This window comes from Osmerus eperlanus, chromosome 18 (assembly GCF_963692335.1).
Source record: "Osmerus eperlanus chromosome 18, fOsmEpe2.1, whole genome shotgun sequence".
NCBI classification, from domain to species: domain Eukaryota; kingdom Metazoa; phylum Chordata; class Actinopteri; order Osmeriformes; family Osmeridae; genus Osmerus; species Osmerus eperlanus.
This window is the reverse complement of record NC_085035.1, coordinates 13,372,729-13,388,056: the sequence shown is the minus strand read 5'-3', so window position 1 is coordinate 13,388,056 and position 15,328 is coordinate 13,372,729. Positions and strand designations below refer to the sequence as shown.

At 40.0% G+C, this 15,328-nt stretch overlaps 1 protein-coding gene and 1 pseudogene across 3 annotated transcripts in view; one reads left to right on the top strand and one right to left on the bottom strand.

Annotated features, from left to right (window-relative positions):
* The window catches only part of LOC134039102 (uncharacterized), a 267,969-nt pseudogene that overhangs the window by 151,259 nt on the left and 101,382 nt on the right, over nt 1-15,328 (top strand).
* pi4kaa (phosphatidylinositol 4-kinase, catalytic, alpha a) overlaps nt 1-15,328 on the bottom strand; it is a 178,345-nt gene that overhangs the window by 142,705 nt on the left and 20,312 nt on the right. For all 3 annotated transcript variants that reach the window (XM_062484623.1, XM_062484625.1, XM_062484626.1), the window contains exons 6-8: nt 11,865-12,127; nt 11,622-11,688; nt 4,758-4,906 (exon numbers count right to left, since the gene is read on the bottom strand). In XM_062484623.1, coding sequence (XP_062340607.1) covers nt 4,758-4,906; nt 11,622-11,688; nt 11,865-12,127 — 479 coding nt within the window. The remainder of the gene's footprint in view (nt 1-4,757; nt 4,907-11,621; nt 11,689-11,864; nt 12,128-15,328) is intronic.

The following is a 15,328-nucleotide window of genomic DNA, read 5'->3' as shown; positions in this document are numbered from 1 at the left end:
TAAAACTTGTTACATGTACTCGGAACCTTGTTCTGAGGATGTCTAAAGTGTTGTTTGGGTCATTTGACTTACAGCAAAGCTGCAAAGCTACCTATTTGGTTTCTACCTTTTCTTATTGGGTGTATGCTTTGGAAAGGCGCAACCTATATCAGTGTTTCCCCTACCATTATATTAGGGGGGCGCCCCGCCCCTCCAACGGCACCCCCCCCCCCCTGGAAGAAGGTCAAGTTAATAAAAAAAAAAATTAAATTTTGTATACATATATATTTTATTTTTACATAGCGCCAGATCACAAAACCTAGGGTAAAACTGTATATTGTCTCTCATATATATATTATTTATTTATTATTATTGGGTGTGCTTGCCTTGGCAAGGCTCAACCTATATTCTCTCTCATATTTATTTGGGTGTGCTTGCCGAACGTCATAAACCCATGTGTGATTACCTATAGTAGAACATTAGTTTAGCTGAGCTAGCTACCTAAAACGGCAAGACAGTAGTAGAAACGGCACAGGCAAATACCAAGGTGAGGCCAGGGTGATAAAATTATGTTTCCAGGCTGGGATATCAACACCCTGTATTTTTGTACGCCCTTCAACTTGTTAGCTCCAGCGATTCCCATACAGCGGTAGTCTAGTAGTAAGATAGCTCAGCTGTACAACTTACCGGGGGCAGTGGCGGCTGCTGGTCTTTCAAATAGGGGAAGCTCATCATATACATTTGTCATTTATTTTGCTAGTTCACTGGCTAGTTCACCCCTACGACACTAGCCTAGCCTACTGTATGAATGAATGAATGAATGAACGATCTAACGAAACAATATTAAACTCAAAGGAAATGTGGGAATTAGGTTCAACTGAAACAATGAATGTGGTGTATATTTCTATGAAATGTATGATGTAAATTGGCTCTCAATTTCGCCAAGCAAATACCAATAAATAGGTTGCAGCAATTTGTCTTTCGACTACACTTGCAAAATCCGAGATGGGACTGAGCTCAAATAGCTTCGGCGACTTTTTATAATACAAAATCGTCTCCTAAATTTTTTGTCAAATCTTCTTCAAAATTGCCATAGATGATCTCCAGACTGAGCCTCGCAAAATGTATCATATGGGTTTTTAATTGTTTGTCGGTACAGAATATCAAATTTGGCAACTAATTGAGGTCATATCTCAGCAAATATTTGCTGCATTGACACCAAACCCTATAGGGATTCGGAACAGTGTTCTAAAGAGGTCCACAAAGGTCATGCCATTCAAACTCTAGGGGGCGCTGCAAAAAGCAAAAAATCATTTCAGCCAATAACTGTTGATTTGTTTGCCTTAATTAAGTGATTTCTTTGTCCTGTGATATCTTGTGAAATCCCATGGATAACACGTTAACTTGCGATACCAGCCAAATTGATACGGCCACCAATTCTTTATTCATGAAAAAAAAAACGACTCTACAGATTTTATCCAATCTTCGCCAATTGTGGCTCAGATTATCTTCAGACCAATCCTCACAAAGTTATCACATGGTTTTTTGATTTTTTTTTACAGTTTGTCCGGTTTGTCCAGCCAATCAAAATCGTTGACGAACCCGCCCAACAGGAAGTTGGGTCGTATCTCAGCAAATCTGTGATGGATTCACACCAAACTTGCTATGTGTACTTGGAACCCTGTTCTGTGGATGTCTAAAATGTCTTTTTAGCTGCTTGGCCCCCTCATTGGTGCTTGCAGCTATATTTATATTATTATATTATATTTCTGTTTGTTTCATTGCTTTTTTGGGTAGAGTAAGGGTAAGGCCTTGTTAAGTATAAAGGGTAGGCACAATAAGCTACGGCTTCTGCCTACACACTTTTTTCGGTCAGAGAATATTAAGTTTGATTTTGTTTTATTGTTGATGTAATGATTTTGTATTATTTAACCACTTTCGTGGCTGTGTGGTCAGTTGTTTTTGGTGTAAAATTTACCAAAATAAATATTATTCTATTCTTCTATATATTTATTTCTCTTCACTCGGGTGAAATGAACAGCGCTCTGTGCTTCTAATGATTAACACAAAAACAATCACACCCTGTCTGAAGGCGTGAAAAGGTCTAGAATCTTTGAAGGAGGATTTCTCTGCTTGAGGATTTCAGGTTTACAAACATTCAGATATGTGTATCTTCTCCAACTATTTTTAGATTTCAATGAATGACACATCATTTGAAAGCTTACAATCTGCACTTTCACAATCTGTAATAAACTGAGAAATGACCTTGGCTAGCAACGGCCCCTTTTCACCAAAGCGTGTCACATATTTGAAATATGCATGCTTGGCTAAATGCTAGGGCCTCTGCCAATGAATGTCTGCCTTCCTCCCCTTACATGTGCCAAATTCTCACTGACACATCCAGGGCCCTGACACGCGCAAGCTTGGGGCCATGCACACATATCCATGGCTTCCTGGCGAGGCTGGCCTGACCAAGCCCCCACCCCTCACTCCTTGGCTTGAAGCAAAGTCCCTGGTGGATCTTTATGGAGTCAAATTAGAGTCAATAATATTTTGCATCCATAGAAATAGTTTTGCATCCATAGAAAAAGTTTTGCATCTGTAGAAATTGTTTTGTATCCGTAGAAAAAGATTTACATCCGCAGAAAGTTTTTTAGTTGTAACACTTTTTTTATGGATGCAAAACTAATAATAATTGCTGTTTGGTATTTGAAGGTGTTTGAGGTGAAAATTCCCCCACAAAAGAAGTATACATTTGGAAGCTTCGATATCGTGGATCTTGGTAAAATCCGAGTCTGGATGACGTAAAATGATAAGAGTTGATGAAGTTCTGCGTGTGATATAAACTGTGATATAAACTGCGTGTGATATAAACTGAATATCAAAAAGTAATGTCCGGCCCCTTGACACTTTATCAAATCTGGCCCTTCTAAAAAAGTTTTTCAATAGCACTACAATATTGTAGTAGAAACACTCTTGGTTCCCAGCATGCTTTGCAGCAGGACTAATGGACCCTGTTGGGGGATTAATGTAGTTCGAAAAAGCATTGTTTAACTCTGAATTGCTGAGTTTCTGTTCATTAGTGTGTTGATAGCTTATAGCCTGGGTAGCCTTAGGTAGTCACCCTAAGGGTGTAAACTAGCAAACTAAGTGGCTACCCAAGCTGTTGCATTTGTAGTTTGTAGTAGAAACTGTCAGTGGTGGGCATTTTGTTTTAATTTCAGGGAAAATAGAATTCCATTCACCATAAAGTTCTGATCACTGATGCATCAACTTAAACAAAGGGTTCTTGTAGTGGAAGAATTCTGAAGACACTGTATACCCAAATAGTCAGGATGCCGTATTAATACAAATTATTTATTCAGTACCATTAAATCTGTAAAGCAAATTCCATGATTTGCTTCTCAGTACATTATATACATGTGAAATGAGTTGCTGAAAGCATGTGCAAAGCTCAAGACTTTGTCGCACTGAAATGTGGAGTTAGACCGTTGAACAGTTTCTCACCCGTTTTCAGCTCAAGTTTTGTTTAAGCGGGGCAAAACCCAACCTATCAACGTCACAGCCACCTATCTACGTATATAATCAGAATCAGAATCAGAATCATAACCTACATTCTGTTACTCAGCTGGTATGATGCAAAGACCAAGTAATTAACACATAAAACACTCAGGAGACTGCAAGTAGGTCTGTTCTGATATCTGCAATTGATTTAGCTAGTTGTTGCTGTTGTTGCTAAATTCAATAAATTCGAGGGGGCAGAGCTTCAGCTCCTTCAGGCGACACCCCCCCCCCCCTCCCCTTCAATATTTTTAAGTGCTTAAGAGAGCACTCTGTGACTGATCCGCTGGAGGACACGTAACGCAAGTGTCGTTTAGCAGAGTACAGTTAATAAATACATTCTTCTCCACAATGGATTGTAAACAATAAATGTCTTAACAGGAAAAGATCAAACAGCTGTTTCAACAACACATACTCTAAGTCTCCAACTGACCCTTTCAAGTACTTCACCCTTCTGTCATAAGTCTTAATTGGGAGAATGTAGAAAATTCCCACCCCCAAGGGTAAGCTACCCCACAGGGTAATCAGAGGCCTCAAACATTCCCTTTCATCCTCCACCTGTTGGCCTAACTTCTTTTATGTCACAGCATGTCTTTAACAATGGACATAAAACCCTTGTAATTCAAATCACTCTTGAAAACCACATACATTCTATTACATTCTTCCATTGGATTTGTGGCGGAAACAATTATGAACTGCTTCCTAGTTTCTATCTTTATGAGGGAGGATTCAGTAAATTTTGTTCACTTTAAAGATTTGTTCAGTGTTGCTAATACATTGACAGAGCATACAGTCTCCTGCAGTGTCTTCAAATGTGTTGACTGCTGTAGCATGATGCAATGACAACATCAGTTGACATGGTTCAAGATGGATTCACGCTGTAGCACTCAACTTTGATTCACCTCGATAAATTGAAAGATAAATTTACTGATTGCATTTCTACCGTATAAATCCAAAAGCCCCATCAGTTTGCCATGATTTGGGAAAACCAACACAAATATTCTTTTCATGAACTGTAGCTTTAATTGACTTGAAACTCGATACAGATGTGTAGGATACATGTTTTCATATTTGTTATTTAGCAATAATTAGGAACAATGTTGTGTACGTGTGATATACTACATTTTGACATTTTTGCAAATGTCAGGAGGAATCCTCCATTGCTGCTTGCAGCTATATTTATAATTTTGACCGCACCCATCTCGGTAGGAACTGACCATGTTTAAGAGCTGCCTGAGCATATCCAAAGGAACCTCAAACTCTCTGCAGCTGCTTCCAGTGAAGAGAGGAGACATGGAGAAACTGGAGCTGATAGTGGAGAAGTAGTAGTCTGGGTCCACCGCACTACCGTCTGGGAGATAGGAACCTGTAGAGAGAGAAATAGGAGGGAAGGAAGAAAGGTATAGAGGGTGGAAGGGAAGGAGGGAGGAAGGAATCCCAAGAAAAAGTTCCAACATACTGAGGCAAAACAGATGTTCCATTCATTTGAGCGTTTTGTTGCAGCAAAATGGCATGACGCGTTGCATGGTGGTTTCTTTTTTCAAGGTTTTTTTATGGGAGTGATTTTTGGTCAAACAACCATGGAGAAGATACTATGTCAATATTTAGAGACACACTGGTTCTTCAGATGCACTGTTTAGAGTTACAATATGGATAGATTTTCATGCTAGCTCAAATTGAATCAAAATTTCATTTTTGAATTGGAAATGTTCATTGAATCAACTGAATATTAAAAGCAAAATGCTTAATAATTTCACAGACTGAAATTTTATCTAATGATTTGAAATCAAATATTACTTTCATTTATTTAAAGAAGGGACAGCCTGAGGAGAATGATCTGTATGAAGACAAATTAGGGTCGTACAGATTTGCAAGTGTAAAAACTAGATTTTCTAAAGTGGTAATCAAACTGATAACCTTCCATCTTCAAGTTTGCTTTTAAAACCTACAGGTTATCCATTGTAGGATACTTTCTAAGTAGCCCTCCTATTTCTTCTACTAGCGCACCGTAACATAGCCTAGTAGGCTATAACAGGTCCTAATGAAAATCACATTTTAGTTTGGCAGATGCTTTTATCAAGTTATTTTGTTTTCAAGTGTATCCGTTTATGGAGGAAATGAATGAAGGATTTGGATTGGATTACTTTTGATTCTGTAGAAACCTTATTTTTTAAATTGAATTTCCTAATGCTAAAATGGTGGTGACCAGTCTCATGTTATCTAAACTACTGACCATTACAAAGACAAAATAATGAGTGTGGTGGTTAGCGGTAACCATGGTCATAAACATTTAATCTAGCGTAATCAGTTATCTGTATGAAGACTGAATGGCCTCTTAAAAGTATATGGAGTCAGATTGAAGACTTAAGTCTTAAATGTTGGGTTAAGAATCTTTGTGTGGGCAGTTAAACTATCTTTACAATTGTGAAGAAGTTTCATGTCCTTGTATGAACCAGATGAATATGAGTTAGCCTGCCTGTTGTGCCATTCTGTATCAACCTTTAGTTTTTCATTTTCGAGGGCTAACCAACAGCTAACTCTCCTGTCGGTGAGGTTGCGCAAGCGCACATATGTAAATCGCCTGATCACTGTAGTCTTTCAGGACTACATATTTACAACCGCTCAACACATTTATTTATTTAAAATTTTTGATTTACCTCACGCGGGCTGGATTGAGACAGTCCGTGGCCGGTTGTGGCCTGCGGGCCGTACAATGCCCAGGTCTGCTGAACTGACTCTCTGGTGCTCAGGTCGTAATTTCAATCACACAGCACGGAGCAGTGTAGGCCTACAGGAAGTAGGCAGAGACCCGCCCCAAAGACCCGCCCCATCTCTGTCTCTGATTGGTTTAGACCACGATATGATCCAACCTTGAGTGAGTTCCTTCAAAGGAGAACAAACCAGAGCCTGTTTAAGGAGAGCCTTGCCACTCCCTATTAAGCCCCATTGTACCGAATTTGGCTGCAGTTCCACCAGAGTTCCACTGGGGGTGATCGCGAGCAAGTGCATGTTGAATGGGAGTCTATGGAGCTAAAGTGGATTTTTAGTGGTATAGCTCCATAGACCTCCATTCATTCTCCACTCGCTCGTTAGCGCCCTCACATGGAACTGCAACCAGTTCAGAACCCGGAAGTTTCCCGAGAGTGGAAGTTCTCCCTATATTAGACATTCTCTGGAACAAACGCTTCGTTTGTGGAGAGACAGCGGATGCGAGGAGGTTAGTTGCACCGGTGCGACCTAGGATTTTTTTTTGTCACACCCGTACACATTTTGGTCGCACTATGCGATATGGATTTGTACCATTCGGCAGTAAAGCCATCTGGGCCTGGTGACTTATTTGCTTTCGACCTAGAGATGGCTGCGTTTAATTCCTCAGTCGTTATTTCTGATGCTAATTGTTCATTTTGTTCTTCAGAAATAAAGGGTAAGTCAAGTGACGCCAAAAATGCATCAATGTGAGGAGAATTATCAATATGTTGCTGAGAATAGTGTTTTGTAGAACTTTTCAAAGCTTTGTTGGATTTTTCCCAGTCTGTGTTCTATTTCCCCAGATTCTGGGTTTCGTATCTTAGAAATTGTATTGTCTGCTTGCTGCTTTTTTAGTTTGTATGCCAGAAGCTTCATTGCCTTACCTCCAACCTCATAATAACATTGTTTCAGAAATATAAATGTATTTTGTATTTACTGTGTGCTCATTTCCTCTATCTCATTCCTTATCTCTTTTATTTCTTGTTTCTCCCTTTCATCTAAAGTAACACTGTGAACCCTTTGTAAATGCTTTAATTTGGTCTCAAGGTCTTGATATGGCAAGCCGTTTTAACATTTATTTCTACAAACGTACTAGTCACTATTTTAAAGTTACTAGTACTTATTCTTTAGTTACTAGTAACTATTCCCATAGTTACTAGTATCTATTCCAGTTTTACTAGTAACTTTTCATTAGATACTAGTAACTATTCTTTAGTTACTAGTAACTAATCCAATATTTACTAGTATCTATTCCCGTTTTACTAATAACTTTTCATTAGATACTAGTAACTATTCTTTAGTTACTAGTAACTATTCCGACATATCCCGAAAGCAATAAGTACTAGTAACTATTGCCAACAAGATATCTAGTTAACATGCAAATTAGCTTCTGAAGATATCTAGTTAACATGCAAATTAGCTTCTGCAGATATCTAGTTAACATGCAAATTAGCTGCTGAAGACCACACCTCACAGAAGACGCCGTTTTAACATTTATTTCTATAAACATACTAGTCACTATTTTGAAGTTACTAGTACTTATTCTTTAGTTACTAGTAACTATTCCAATAGTTACTAGTATATATTCCAGTTTTACAAGTAACTTTTCATTAGATACTAGTAACTATTCTTTAGTTACTAGTAACTAATCCAATAGTTACTAGTATCTATTCCCGTTTTACTAGTAACAAATTGCACATTTTTACAATTGTATTCTATGGGGCTCTGCTTTACAGATATCTACTATTTGTTTCCAACTAGTATCTATTCCAATAGTTACTAGTATCTATTCCCGTTTTACTAGTAACTTTTCATTAGATACTAGTACCTATTTTTTAGTTACTCGTAACTAATCCAATAGTTACTAGTATCTATTCCCGTTTTACTAGTAATTTTTCATTAGATAGTACCTATTCTTTAGTTACTAGTAACTATTGCCAACAAGATATCTAGTTAACATGCAAATTAGCTTCTGAAGATATCTAGTTAACATGCAAATCATATCTACATTCCTTACAGGTTTTACAATCTGTATTAGCGTCCTTCTCGATTATTGAAAACACCTATTTACTATTACAAGTAAATTAGTATCATGTGTTTTGTCAACGAACTAGTCAATCAAGGGCAATAGCAAAATTGCACTGTTGTAATTGGTTTTCTGTTGAATGGTAGGGTGGAAGTTACGCCCTGGTCTACTTGCACTGTACAGATGTTACGTTTCTTTCTTTCTTTACGACACGACCGCTCACAGAGAAGCTGGACTCTAAAGGCCGCAATATGCTTCTCCGACTCCCGTTTACGGATGGGGGATGGATAGACTGCGTTTATGGTTCTCCGTAGGCTGTGGGTGCTGAAAACAATTCACTGCCAGAAGAGTAGGTGGCGCAACGTTTTTTTGTAAGTCATCGTCGAGTGTTTATTTACCTAGGTTATCGAGAAGTCGGAGCAAATTTACAAATTAGCCGTTTCATCAATAAAATACGCACATTTTCAGCAACTACACTGCCCATTTCTCGTCACATTTTAATTCAGATGCTGATTTACATGTACTGTTTAGCTGAAATATGAATTGTAAAAACTTACAGCAATGGCGGTCAAAGGATTCTGTTCGTCCTGTTTATCACGGCAACGCCGCCCCTGACGCAAGCGGTTATTAATACTGACCAATCACACATCATCCGTAACTATCCGAAATTACGACGGATAGTTAGAAAATTCAGGAGGTGCACGTCGAGCTCTCCGGGGCTCTCCGAGAGCTCGGCGAGGGTGTTCCCCGTAGAGGAGGGCGTTCCCATGTGTCCGTTTTTTGGAAAACGGAGAAGCATATATCGGCCTTTAGCTGTCATGGTGCGTTGACGTTGGTACCCTGTATAAGCTAGCTAAACTTAGCTTCTATGCTTTGTGTATGTCCGGCCTCTATGGGGAGCGGTTAACGGACTGTCACCTCAGTTGAAGTTTCGAGAACTGTTCAGTGGGTACCGTGTTCTTGCATAGCCGTAGTCCTGCTGTAGTCGTGACTGTGGCCGGTGTTTTAGTCGGTTTAGCCTCGAGCAGAATATCTCCTACACGCTGAGGACAATGCTGGACCCGTGTGAACTAGCACCTGTGAGGACTGCGCTGGATTGTTTGTTATAGCCTGTTAAATCCACCCATTGAGGACAGTGCTGGAAGTTTGGGATAGCTTTGTTCCCCGGAGTTGTGGTTTTGCGCCACCTTAGTAGCCGCCATTGTATAGCAGCTTGGGCTGCATCTTCACATCAGGCCTGCACCGTCAGAGACCTTTTATTAGCACTCGGTACCGAGTAGGGACATTTATTGATTAACATTGCCGGCTTTAGTAATGTTTATTGAGGGGCCCCTAACTAATTGTGTTTATTACTGTGGTAACGATGTTCATGTGATAACCTACTGTTTGTGGTTAACAGCACTTATGGATGGTTATTATTCATTTTGTATTTGATACTAGAAAAGTATTAATCTCTTTAAAGGTCACATGACATGCTGTTTTTGGATGGGGAGGATTGGAGAGGATTTTCTCACTTGGAGAGGATTTTCAAAACCGAGCTTTTGAGCTTTCATTTTCTCAAAGGCGGAGAAGAATACCCAGGGCTTGGTTTACACCTATCGAAATTTCTAGCCACTCATATTAATGTTAAATAACCTCCTAAAGTTTTCATGTCTTGGGACCTTTAATCATCTTGCTACTATTGCCCTTTGGTTAATAGTTTTATGACCCACCGAATCATTAAATGGATCATCCAATGTATCCAATTATAGATGGATTCAATGTATCCTATTGCTTCTTTGTTCCTATTTAGTGTTAAGCTTGCACCATCTTCTCTCATAGGTATTTTCGATTGAAGTAGTCTGTCACACACTCTACATATATTGTAGACATTATACAGTCTTACTTTAGTTACACACTCATACTGGGGTTTATTAGCCTAGTCCAGGGGTGTCAAACATACGGCCCGCGGGCCGGATCCGGCCCAGGGAGTCCAGCTTGGCCCGTTGGATGTCTTTGCTAAGTTTGAAAATTACAGAAAGACGTAAATCACATTTCTATAAAAGTAACTGCTATTCCGAATCCAAATGTCTATTAAGAATATCCAAGTTTATGAGTAGAAACGTTTAGTATTTTTTTTTAATCGATCCAGTAATTGCTTCAAAAACAGCGGAAATGCGATGTCTTCTCTGGAGGCAGAAGCGCTTACGCTGCGTTCACACTGCAGCGTTTTTTAACGCTCTGCATCGCTTGCCTTCCCACAGTACACCATGCTCGGGGGCGTGTTAGACAAGTTAATACAGAGTTGTAGTTCTCTAAGGTCACTGTTGTAGTCATGGCCAAGCGTGCAGATTTGGGTTCATGTACTCACAATATCGATCAAAATACCACTTTTACACAACATTTATGTAAGTGCAAGATTTTACTAGTGCAAGATTACAGTAGAATACATGTTACGCCACCGGTCACTCAACCAGTCGTTTGTAGGCTGGGCTAGCGAGCTAGCAGTGGCACAGAACAGTCACGTAATGTGACGAGACTAAATTTAAAAGTAGGCTATAAAAACACACTAGGAACAATGACGACATCGGCAACCACGCACCATGCATTATTAGTTTAATGTATTCTTTAAATTCAGGCTCGTCACATTAGTAACTTTGTTCTGAACAGAACTGGGTGTGCAGACACATACGAAAAGTTTCTCTTCCATCTTGAAATTGTCAAACCTAGAAATGTTTACCATGACGAACAGTTGCTACGTTACAAGAAACAAGAAACCAATCCGATTGGCCAACGCTAGCGTTTTCACGCTCCTCATTTACATAAAGTTGAGAAAATCCAACTTGCAACGCTCCGCTCCGCTCGCCTTCCCACAATGCCCTACGCGAGCGTCAACGCCTGGTTTCATTGAAAATGAATTGGAAGCCGACGCCCCGCGCCGCCCGCTCCGCTGCAGTGTGAACGCAGCGTTATTGCCACAGGCAGCAGCGCTCGCTGCTTGCACAAATTAAATTAATATTTCAAACCAAGTTTCTTGAGGCTTTAAGGTCGGACCAGCACTAATGATTGGACGGCATTCAAACCGAATGCAATGATGGAACGGGTTACTTGTCTATCTGTCTGTCTTCCTGTCTGTCTTCCTACATCCTGGCAGTAGTCAGGCAGCGCGTCCATGTGTTTTGGAGGAGTGGCTTTGAAGGGAGGGGTGGGATTTTTTGGCTTTCAAACTCAAAAATTGCTAGGTTTGCAAAACTTACCTACCCTGCCTTTAAATAAACATTTTCTGTTGATTTTAATAACTTTCAACTTAGGGACTATTTTGTCCTACCTTCAAAGTACTGTGCTGATGAGTCTGCTGGAGAGCTTGGAGCCAGTCCTGCCCTCTCTGGACTAGCCTACGAACATAAAGAAAATACAAAAAAACCTCACCCACAAGTACGTTTCAGAAATTAGACATTCTTGGCTTCTGTGTTGTTGGCCAATGTGTATAGCGAGTTACTGTAGCACAATCCCTTGTTTGCAAGAAGTGATGATATCCCCTAACGGTGGAAAGTGACAATAGTAGTAGTACCTGTTGAGACATGCTGGATACTGAAGAGCCTTTGCGATGGAGGGTGTCTGCCAGACACACGCTGAGCAGGGAACTTGGCAGGATAGAGCGGAAGTCATTGAAGGAGCGTCGGCGCAACAAGTCAACCTCTTCACTGCGGGACAAAGGAGGGCCAACCGGCCGTGGGAACAACTTGGACAGTAGAGGTTCTTCAGTGTTGCTATAGCGACCGAATGCCCTGGTAACACCCAAGAGGCTGGGAACGGTGTACCTGCATAGGTATTCTAGGAGAAGGAAGGTCGGTGGGGAGGGTTATGATGGTTGTAAATATTTATTTTCAGCACTAGTCTAATGAAGCATTAAAATCACAAGAGGATGTGGCAATCATAAATATACAATGGGTTGTGCAAAGTAGTATTTTTGAGAAATATCCCACCCCCTGAGTGGCCTAGATATACAGTTAGGTCCATAAATATTTGGACATTGACACAATTTTCATCATTTTGTCTCTGTATACCACCACAATGGATTTGAAATGAAACAATCAAGATGTGCTTTAAGTACAGACTTTCAGCTTTAATTTCAGGGTATTTACATCCAAATCAGGTGAACGGTGTAGGAATTACAACACATTTTATATGTGGCCCCCCCCTTTTTAAGGGACCAAAAATAATTGGACAAACTAACATAATCATAAATCTAATTTTCACTTTTAATACTTGGTTGCAAATCCTTTGCAGTCAATGACAGCCTGAAGTCTGGAACCCATAGACATCACCAGACGCTGGGTTTCGTCCCTGGTGATGCTCTGCCAGGCCTCTACTGCAACTGTCTTCAGTTCCTGCTTGTTCTTGGGGCATTTTCCCTTCAGTTTTGTCTTTAGCAAGTGAAATGCATGCTCAATTGGATTTAGGTCAGGTGATTGACTTGGCCATTGCAGAACATTCCACTTCTTTGCCTTAAAAAACTCTTTGGTTGCTTTCGCAGTATGCTTCGGGTCATTGTCCATCTGCACTGTGAAGCGCCGTCCTATGAGTTCTGAAGCATTTGGCTGAATCTGAGCAGATAATATTGCCCGAAACACTTCAGAATTCATCCTACTGCTTTTGTCAGCAGTCACATCATCGATAAATACAAGGGAACCAGTTCCATTGGCAGCCATACATGCCCACGCCATAACACTACCTCCACCATGCTTCACTGATGAGGTGGTATGCTTTGGATCATGAGCAGTTCCTTCCCTTCTCCATACTCTTCTCTTCCCATCATTCTGGTACAAGTTGATCTTGGTCTCATCTGTCCATAGGATGTTGTTCCAGAACTGTACAGGCTCTTTTAGATGTTTTTTGGCAAACTCTAATCTGGTCTTCCTGTTTTTGAGACTCACCAATGGTTTACATCTTGTGGTGAACCCTCTGTATTTACTCTGGTGAAGTCTTCTCTTAATTTTTGACTTTGACACAGATACGCCTACCTCCTGGAGAGTGTTCTTGATCTGGCCAACTGTTGTGAAGGGGTTTTTCTTCACCAGGGAAAGAATTCTTCTGTCATCCACCACAGTTGTTTTCCGTGGTCTTCCGGGTCTTTTGGTGTTGCTGAGCTCACCAGTTTGTTCTTTCTTTTTAAGAATGTACCAAACAGTTGATTTGGCCACACCTAATGTTTTTGCTATCTCTCTGATAGGTTTGTTTTGATTTTTCAGCCTAACGATGGCTTGCTTCACTGATGGTGACAGCTCTTTGGATTTCATATTGAGAGTTGACAGCAACAGATTCCAAACACAAATACCATACTTGAAATGAACTCTAGACCTTTTATCTGCTCCTTATCAATGAAATAACGAACTCCCATGAGGGAATAACATACACCTGGCCATGGAACAGCTGAGCAGCCAATTGTCCAATTACTTTTGGTCCCTTAAAAGGGGGGGGGGCACATATCAAATGTGTTGTAATTCCTACACCGTTCACCTGATTTGGATGTAAATACCCTGAAATTAAAGCTGAAAGTCTGCACTTAAAGCACATCTTGATTGTTTCATTTCAAATCCATTGTGGTGGTATACAGAGCCAAAATGATGAAAATGGTGTCAATGTCCAAATATTTATGGACCTGACTGTATTATTGTTGCTTGCTTTTTTACACTTACACGCTTGCACTTTTTGAGGTTCATGTTGTTTAATTGCAACTTGCTTAACTCCATGCTCTTGTGGTTCTAGCCTTTGGCACTTATTTGTTTTTTCACAATGTATGCTCATGTTTTGGCTACCCGCCATGTTTGGGGCTATCTCGTTGTTATGATCAGTGACCTATGCACTTTTGTAAAGCTCTCTCTTGGAAGTCGCTTTGGATAAAAGTGTCTGCTAAATGAATAAATGTAAATGTAAGTAATAACACCTCCAATCATGACACATCTCTTATTTGTGTTGTATGGTTATTCCATTATTCCAAAATAAAACTAAACTATGGAAACTAAGCATTTTCCCATAATCTGGTTCTGACATCCGAAATGGACAAGACAATATTACGAGCCCATTTGTCATTTTTTGCAGATACCAGTGTAAAGGATATGGAATAATCAAACCAACGATTAATGGCTTGTTATACCATTTGTTTTATATGGTTATTTCATTATCCCAAAAAAACGAAACAACCAAAAACAAGCCGTTATACTTAAATGTGGGTTTCAGTTACTAAAGTGACAATATTATAGCCCTCTTTTGCATTTGTCAAAATAGAAAAACCAATGGCCACAAGGTACACGGATCCAACTAATGCCCCCTACAGACTGCAAGACTATTCAAAGACTTCGGATCGTGGTACCATAAATATAACACAACTGTCTGTCTTGTCATGGAAATCGTACGATTTTAAAATTACACAACGAATCGACGACAGGGGTGTACACATTACAAGACATTTCACTGCTGACGAATCCCCAACGCTTCTGCCTGGAGTACACGCAAGAAGCGATACGGGAATAACACAAGATCATGCGCGAGTGCAATTTGATCACACTAAATATTTTGCTGACATCGGCGACAGAAAAGGATTCCACAGATTAGGCCCATCCCGGGAAGTGCAATAGAACTGTAGTGAGGTCAACCAGACCACACAGAGTTAACTACTCCTTCTTCCTGAAAGATAACCAAGTCATCCTTGGTATCTACACGAAGCTAACATAATAAAACAATCATTCAACTATATTTTGTATACAAAGATGTCCATAACATAACATGTCCCTTTCGCACTTATTTGTTTTTTCACAATGTATGCTTCATGTTTTGGTTGCTCGCAATGTTGTTATGATCAGTGACCTATGCACTTTTGTAAAGCTCTCTCGTGGAAGTCGCTTTGGATAAAAGCGTCTGCTAAATGCATAAATGTAAATGTAACAATATTTGAACACTTATGAACCAGCCAGAGACCCGTTCACACCTTTGGTAGGTGTGAAGGAAAGGGGAGTTGAGAACCCAGCTTCCCCC